Source organism: Rhyacophila brunnea, unplaced genomic scaffold, assembly GCF_057557595.1.
Source record: "Rhyacophila brunnea isolate RB1 unplaced genomic scaffold, BYU_Rbru_1.0 scaffold_22, whole genome shotgun sequence".
Classification (NCBI taxonomy): domain Eukaryota; kingdom Metazoa; phylum Arthropoda; class Insecta; order Trichoptera; family Rhyacophilidae; genus Rhyacophila; species Rhyacophila brunnea.
Genome location: NW_028232882.1, coordinates 28261060 through 28270520, shown reverse-complemented (window position 1 = coordinate 28270520; position 9461 = coordinate 28261060). Strand labels below are relative to the sequence as shown.

General features: G+C 33.1%; 1 protein-coding gene across 1 annotated transcript in view; it reads right to left on the bottom strand.

The window, feature by feature from the left end:
* Positions 1-682: 682 nt before the first annotated feature.
* The window catches only part of LOC147070300 (uncharacterized), a 35682-nt gene continuing 26903 nt past the window's right edge, over positions 683-9461 (bottom strand). The window contains exons 15-19 of the mRNA XM_085949944.1: positions 7560-7794; positions 6440-6664; positions 3522-3619; positions 2062-2230; positions 683-988 (exon numbers count right to left, since the gene is read on the bottom strand). Coding sequence (XP_085806070.1) covers positions 804-988; positions 2062-2230; positions 3522-3619; positions 6440-6664; positions 7560-7794 — 912 coding nt within the window. The 3' untranslated portion in view covers positions 683-803. The remainder of the gene's footprint in view (positions 989-2061; positions 2231-3521; positions 3620-6439; positions 6665-7559; positions 7795-9461) is intronic.

The window sequence follows — 9461 nt, the reverse complement described above, 5'->3', positions numbered from 1 at the left end:
GAAAATGTAGGAATCCTTACTCAACTCATCGAATCCGTCACGAGACGCACTACTATTAATTGTCACGAGTCCTTCGCTCAACACAGTCAACGCCATTCCACTCGAATCAAGTATCTCAATTCATTAATATAATCAATCTCTTAATCACATCGATCTCACCAGCACATCATTACCCGCTATCATAATCTGATGTCATCATCCTTATTATTGTATTCAGTGTATTCTAGTACCGACAAATAAACTCTCCTCCAAACATCCACGCAACAATGACCTTCTATCTCCTCCACCTCAAAATGTATTCTTTGTTCATTGAAAACAAATAAATGAGTACCTATGACTGACAATGTTTAGTGTGCACTATTTATGTCGGATCACTACAGTCTACCTTCACCCTTCCCCATTGCTCGATGCAAATGGATCGGGATCTTTAATGGGCTAGTCGAGTTCCTTATTTCATTGTTTACATCTTCAGTAACATAACTAAATAAAATCAAAGTACTTTCGGTCGTTGATTAAGTATTTATTATATAATTCATACTACAAAAAATGAATTGATCACAGAATAACTAATTTAATATAGATATATCAGAAAGTTGTCATTCTAAATATTCAATTACCGTTAACATAATATGAAGAATTTTATTGGATAAAAAGGTATAATTATTAAAATATTTAAATATTTAATTTTACTATTCTTAAATCCAGTTTGCATGTAGAGACCAATCCATTTGCACACAAATTCAATATTTTGAGCTTTTATTAAGAATTACTGGATTTGATCGTGATGGCATGTCTGCCTAAATTTAAGCGAGAGGTACTGTTGTATTTCTTGGTTTGATCCCAATCCAGAAACCATTTTCTGCTGTCAACGTGAAAATATGGCTCTGGACTTTGATCAGAGATTCAGTTCTTGGAGTCATGACCAAGTCAAACTGACGAAGAATATGGAAAGCCAACAACTTTATTTCCATAAGGGCGAAGCGGTTTCCTGAAATTAAGAATGTTCATTATATTAAATTACGTACATATTTTACTCACTATGTTGCTTATTGTAGTTGTTAAAATAGCTGAAAGAAGAAATGCTTGCTTGTCACAGTTTTGCAACAGAAGGAATTCAACTGGAAATAGTTGAAGAGTTTGGCGTTTTGACACGCGGCCCGCAATAAAGTGAACTTGCTGAATCTGGTGAAAAAGCTGACGAATGAATCGGGAAAGATGTAGAATGAAGAGGACTGTAGATTAACTTACCAAACTTAAAACATGGGATTGTGTTAGTAATTTGAAGAAGAAAAGGGAAGAGCATAGAGGATCATAAAAAAACTCGTGGCCTTGATCAGAAAACACGGCGTGTTAATTGAAAAAAAAATATATATACGTCTATAATATTACAACACAACTGATCATGATTTTTGCAAAATGATGAATGATGTACAGTGACATTCCTAGACAAAATGCCGCCCCTAGGCAGTGCCAAAATGCCATCACATTTTTTATACAGTAATTTTTATCATCCTTTCATGAGTCATATATTGAAGAGATGTGTCATATGAATACATTACTAACAAGATACAGGAATACAACTAAATCAAATTTAAATGCCATCTCTGCTTCAATAGACAATATTGTGGTCTACGGTTTCAGATAGGTACATTTAAAATACACTTGACAACTTCCAAAACTCGCGAGTGACTGGCAAACATATTTGGATAAATTTAAAATTGGGTACATGTGCACGTGTCAATGCTGTTCACCAAGAACGTGATATCTACGGACAACGGAAGTAAACTAGACATCGCAAACCCGAAAAAAAAGTCCTGTTAAAACTTTTATAGTACCTAATTAATATATTTTGTTTTCAACCAGAGCTGATTTTTTTAATGGAAAGATATTTCCGTTATTACTAATTTTAGGTAGCTTTCTATGTATACCTAATGATTCTCCTCGATTTGCCGCCCTTTGGGTAAGTGCCGCCTCCAAGCGACGCTCAATCTGCCTACCCCCACGGGACTTCACTGTTGATGTAAATGGAATTATTGTATTGGAAATGACCAAAATACTGACCTATGCAACCACGAGGTCCAACACCGAAGGGCAGAAACGAGAAGGGGTGTATTGAACTTATGTTCTGATCTGAAAATCTCTCCGGATCGAATTTCTCTGGATTCGGCCAATACTTTGGATCTCTATGTATAGGGAATATCGGAACTTGGATAACATCACCTTTTTGAATCTGAAAAATATAACAAACCGGCTGAGAATATTCAATAGTAAGTTAGTGAGAAATGGAAGAAAAATAGTTTCATATTTTGTCCTGTACTTTTTTTGATTGAACTTACAAATATTTTTTTTGACAATGTCGATCTAATTAATAAGATGATAATATGGGCCTCCACAGAGTGGAGATCTGTATAAACAGATTTTAGTTTTTACGAGAAATGGATGTCAGCCACTTGCTCAACCTATTAGGTCCATACCTACTCTGACACACACACAAATTGAAAAACAATATGTGTACTTGTGTACATGTTACGCCGAATGTGCGAAATTGAATATTACATGAAATGGGCAAAATTTTGCCTAAATCATGAAAAATGCAAGCCCATTGCCTTACTCATGAATTAGACAAAATATCTGAAGAGTGCGTGAATGTATTGGACAAAATAGATAGTAGCGCTACGGTGGTATTTTTTGCAACTAAACTAAATGTATTAAATGCTCATGCATTGGTCAAAATGTACATATATTATCTATGGTCAAAATAGATGTCGCGCTCCGGTGGTGTTTTTTGCAACTAATCAAACTAAACAAATGTGTCAAATGTCATTGATTATAATATAAAAATATACCAATCAATAACTACAATGACGTTCATATCCATTTACTATGCGCAAAAAAAATCTAGAATTATTATAATATGATAACGGAAGAATTTTATTGAAAAGTATTTTCGCGATTTGATTCGTGCTTGGGTATCAAACGTGCAATGGTCGATTGAATGTTTGTGATAGTTTGTTGACACTTGATAGGACCTATTGACCTCAAAATGGACATTCAGTTGAATAATTTAATTCAGAATTACAAAACCTAACCTAACCTAACCTTATAATAATAATATTATATTATGTCCAATTATAACTAATAAAACCATCCGTATTAAATTTACTTTTTCTTTTGTCATGTTGACAGTTTAAGAATTCCATACCCTGGCGAATTCATGTACTCAGCAGAAAATTTACCTAATTCATGAATAAGGCAACAGGCTTGACTATTACATGAATTAGCCAAAATTTTGCCCATTTCATGTAATAGTTAATTTCGCACATTCGGTGTAACATACATACTAGACTGCGAAATCTTTAACGTGAGACCTGGCGGCGGCGTTTGTGTCGTATCGCGTCTATGGTTTTCGATTTCGAAGTTTTGTAAGTACTCAAACGAGAGAGGACGGGATCTAGTTCTCCAAGCCAGCCGCCTATCACCGTAAAGATTTCGCACTATATGTATGTGTTAACTGGACTTACTGTATGGCCTACATGGCGAGGGTTTGATGGCGGTAATCTGAAGGTCTTCGTACATTGTCGGTCTACTACTCCAACTGGTGGCCAAAGACGAAGAGTTTCTGAAAGACGGGGATTAACATTAAGGGGGGACATGCTCAGCGTAGGTCAAAATGGAGCTTTTATTGCATTTTCAAAGCACGATCGTGGACATTCCCTAAACGTTGTAGATAATCTATTTATATAATTTTGAAGCCTTATTATTATCCGTTATATTTATTTTAAACATTTGATGACTGCATAAAGTATTTTTATTACATAAAATAGTCTTCTTTTAAACCTCTCGCTCTAATGTTTCAGAATATAGTCATATTTCAGTACATAAATGTGCAGTGGTGTTTTTTTACATTTATTAATTTTTAAACGCATTTATAAAACCATCAGTATAATTTATATCGACATTATTATAGTGAAATATTTACGATAACAAAATATATTGATAATCTCTGTGATCCCAAATTTGACAAAAAATAGGCATTTTATTATTCAAAAAATGGGCAATATTAACACATTTGAAGATAATTCTAAAGATACTCATTATAAGTTATGTCTTTGACTATTCAAGTGTGATAAAACTGATAAACATCCTACGAATAATGATTGCTTTATAATAATTATTGACCTAAGAATAAAGTAGTGTTTTTTTGAAATAAGCCATTTCTTTTGGCATTCCCCAGTGGTTAAGCTACAACATACGGCGGTAGCCATAAATTGACAAACTAAAACTGAAGTAGGGAGTAATAATATGTTAACGCGCGTGTTTGAACATGTACCTAACCGAAAAAAAATCTTTTTTTTTAAACGGTACATGTTCAAACACGTGCGTTATCATGATCTTACTCCCAACTTCAGTTTTAGTTTGTTAATTTATGGCTACGGCCGTATGTTGTAGCTTAACCACTGGAGAATGCCAAAAGAAATGGCGAATTTAAAAAAAAACACTACTTTATTCTTAGGTCAATAATTATTATAAAGCAATCATTATTCGTAGGATGTTTATCACACTTGAATGGTCAAAGACATAGCTTATAATCAGTATCTTTAGAATTATCTTAAAATGTGTTTTGGCACCGAGTAGCATAATATAAATAAATAGATTTTTTCTAGAAAATAAAAGTGTATTTTTTTATCCAATCCATTTTCCTTATTGTCACGATTAATAAAAATGATTTTAAATTAAACAAATTTTTTATGAAATACGTAACTTAAATTACGAATTAAGGTACTGACTACCGAGGATTAAACGAGTATAAGTGTATTAATATTAATATTAAATAATTTATCCACCAACGCCTCTTTTTCCTATTCCTATTTCTTTCGATGATATTTCTGTATGACGCCATTTTGGAATGCATTGAGTATTTCACTTTTGGTGACACGTGTTAACAAAAACTGAATGATCGCGGAGCCTTTAGTCAATATTTACATTGTACAATTTCAGGGCTCGAAATGGACCGGAGCGCACCGGAGCGCCGTTCCTGTTCGTGACATCGGTAAAATTATCGCTCCGTCTCGTGGAACAAATAATTTGACCGTCTGAGCTAGATAGGCCATATATTAGAAAATATAATACACTTATTTTTATAAAGTACGCATAAAATGTGATAATTATGTAAATATCTTAAGAAAACTGTCGAGCGCTCCGGTTCACAAACTTTTCCATTTCGAGCGCTGAATTTATACTATGTTTGGTCAATTTTATTTATCCAATATTATTCTGATATAATGTTATTATGCTGTGAAACCAGTTGAATAGATATTGGAGTATACATGCTTGGCGACGTTGAGCCAAGTCAAGAAGAAGTGATACGTTTGTGAAATGAAAGCTGACTCGGTGCATGTTTTTTTATGTATGGTCTAAGGTCTAATAATCAAAACTTGTAGTGGAGAATTGCTTTTATCTGAAAAATACGATTACAAACAGCGCATGTATGAGTTCACAATGCAACATAGCCCACACACACAATAATACACTGCCCAAGCATCGTAAGTATTAACGAATCCCACCGTTTTATATCACGGTCTGCGGCCTGTCTTCTTGGAATTTGGCCAGTTCACAATGGGCAGGTGATCGTTTACAATTTAAAAATCTAATTTGCAGACAGAGTAAAACAGACGAAACTTTTTAGTCTCTCATGTAACTAGAGTTGGGTTTCGGGAATTTCCCGATGGGAATTCTCGAGAATTTTTCGAGATTTTCTATCCCGGATCTCGAAAATCTTTTCTCGGGATTCGGGATTTCTTTATTATCAAATATTAATTGAAAAAACGATTTTCTATATGAAAAAAGTGGACAGAAACACAAAATGTTCAAAAACTGATTGATGGGACATTTAACACAATTAAGCCAACGTCGACTCAAAATGAGCGCAATGTTTGCAACATCAGGGATTTTTGTGTCTCAAAAGGGTACGTGATTGATAGTCTGTGTTTTAAAAAATTCTATTTAAGTAATGTTTTAAATTATTTTTGTTTTCTTACTTCTATTTTGTTTGTCTTCTTACATAAATAAAAAAAACATAGTTTTTTGGAATTTATCTGTTTTTACACTGATTTTAGGTTTTTTACAGTTTTTTTTTAATTTCTCGATATCTCGAGAATTCTCGAGAATTCATTTTGGAAATCCCGAATCTCGAGAATTCAAAATTTCATCATTTCGGGAAATCCCGAATCTCGAGATTGAGATTTTCTCGGGAAATACCCAACTCTACATATAACTATTCTTAACTAAATTCTAGGTTATGAAACTGTCGTAAGCTGGGTCCATCCTAAAACACGAATGTGGTTGAATTCAGTGCATGTCAAAAGATCCATTGATTACAAATTGACTAGGTAATCTATAATTTAACAATTAATGAAAAATACTAGTATGTATATCATACCAGAACAAACCATATCCAGATATTTTAGTTTCTGAAGATCATTGTACGAAGCCATGGCTCCATTGTTCTCCCTGACATATTCATCTATCTCTGATTGTAGCTGGTCATGAGCTTCTCTATTTGTGCACAGTTCGTAAAACATGAAACTAAGCATGGTGGAAACTGTGTCGAAGCCTGCGAAAAGGAATACCACTACTTGAGCTGTTATTTCGTCCTTCGTCCAATCTGGAATATTAAAACGATTATAATATAGGGTTGATCATCAGAATTAGGAGTTCGGTTGAGGCATCTATATTCAAGTCTGAATAGTTGTCTAACTAAACTATACTGTCTTGAAGTCTCATGGTGTTCACGCGTCAAATACTTTAAATCGATTAAAAGTGGAAAAACTTATTAATTCGCTTACGTTTTACCTCAATTATCTCAGAAAATAGATCAAGGACACTGATTTTTTTATATATTTTATTATCGATATCACTAACATGAAATATAGTAGTTTGGAAAATCATTGTATGGGATATCTGATTTCACTATAATTTTAATAAATTGGTTGTTACTGCATTAGTTCTATAGTATTCGAGTAAACTAGTCGAGCGACAGGCAAAATAGCTGTTAGTAGTTTAATAAGATAAAGATTTTCATTTAATTGAAAAAAAACTCCATATTATAGAGTAGCTGACTCAACGATAATAATTATTTCCTAAATATTATTTTCAAGATATTATTTCGAGTGTGAGTACATACATATATAGCGGATCATAATTCATTGGAAACGTCACTCGAATATAAGTTCCCGGTCTGTTAGTGTCTCAGTCTCTGTATCGCTCCGCACAACATCTCATTATACCGAGACTCGGACCTCGGAACAGTATCATAAGTGTTGTAACATAACTACTGTAACATACTCTTGTACTGACTGCTTATGCTGTAAATAAAACTCGCTCCTCCATCCATTGGAGCAACCACCAAATCTCGACTTCTTCATCCACAACACTATGATCCCTAGATAAATATAAATGACCATTAGCGAATATCTTATATCATTATGCACCGAATCGCAGAAATTTAGTGACTTAATTCTAAAACAAGGGTCAAGTACCCAAACAATAATTATATTTACTTCGTTTAGTTATCTTCTTTTCTGTCTTCTCTTCTAGAACCCTTACAAAACCAATATCTTCGCTGATACCTGTGGCCTCTTTATCGTCGTGCAAGGATCCTTTGACGGCCTGCATCAAAAGGTGGATCATGTCTCTCCGAATCACTTCAGAATCTTCTCTAGATTTCATAATGTCAGTCACTGTTGACCTGAAGAAGTTGGCCACTGTATCTCGCATCAGGCTTACTTTAAATAGCTAATGAAAACGATATAATAAATAGGTACGTATTAAGAAAATTGTATATGAATTTGGTTTATATTAACGCTTTCGCTGCTGAATAGATAATGAGATTTTAATTGCCCCCTTTAAAATGCACGTTAATTACAACGATCGGCCGCCTGGTCATTACGCGCCGTGTGCGTCTTCCGCGTCCAAAGTATTAATATCGAAGCATATAATAATATGTAAGTTGAGTGACTTTTTTTATCATGGTGAATTAATTAAATTATATTTAGTTATTGAAAAGGAAGACTTAGCAATACGATAGACTGGCGCTGGGACCAGGGATTGCAATACCGAATGAATATATCAATACCGGTATTTCGGCATTTCTTATTGAATACCGGTATTTGTCAAAACATATTATAGTAAGAAATAGAAGTACTTACATCAATAAATATAGTTATCGAAAACACTATTTTATAGCAACCTAAAGAACCTACCTTATTGACCTTTATAAATATGTATGGATCATAATATTTTATAACTACTAATTTTTACAAAAACTTCAGTCGAAAGTCCAGATACAGGAAAATTACTTTCAAATTCAACGTTTTTTGGATGCACTATCAATGTTGGATCAATAGTTATAGAATATTTGGATATATTTGCCACGAATGTTTTCTTTTTCGAAATATGTTAATTCATCGCGACAATTCAATAAGTATATTAGAGGGATTTTGTTTTATTATTACTTAACTTTTGTTGGTTTCAGTAGATATATTTGCGGTTTGGCAGCATTAATCTGTACACTAAATTTAATATAAGTACAGTATAGTAGTTAGTAATGAAAAAAACTCAATTCATTTTCAAAAAATATTAATGTGTATGCTTTTTTAATACAGAAAATACCGATATTTTGGATTTTTGAAACCGGTATTTCGGTAGCGATAAATAATTGAACACCGGTTTTGAGATACCGGTATTGCAATCTTTAACTGGGACAACGGGACGCAAGGACAAGTTGGCACCGCATTGTCGAATGAAATAAAGTTCATAAATAAAATAAATAGACGTTCGTTATGATTTGATACATAAAGTAGGCGAGGAAGTTTAATAAGTTTCTATCTAGATAACTACTTAGTAGTTTTAATTCATTTTGATTTTAACATAATGTTTTTAATTACGGATTGAGAATTATCATGCTATAAAAATAAAAAAACTCTCTTCTCGTTGGAACTTAAACATATGCACAATTTTATTTCATTGTGTTAACTGTCAATACGTGCTAGGCATATTTTTTCAGCACCTCTTTTGGCTGTGGTAAATTTTAGAGCGAGATAGACAGTTTTGATTATTTAGATGGCTAGCTCATGCAATTGTTATAATAAATGTCAATACTTCGATACAAGCCTACCAAGAGTGCGAAGGGTGGAGATAGGCTGTTAAGGTCCGACTTAAATAGTGTAACTTAAACTAAATTTGGGATCACAGAGATTATAAATATAATTTTTTATCGTAAACATTTCACTATAATAATGCCAACATAAATTTTACTAATGGTTTTATAAATGCGTTTAAAAATTATTTAATCTAAATAATCTTAACACCACTGCACATGGATGTACAGAAATATGACTATATTCTAAAACATAAGAAGTTTAAAAGAATACTATTTTATGTAATAAAAATACTTTATGCAG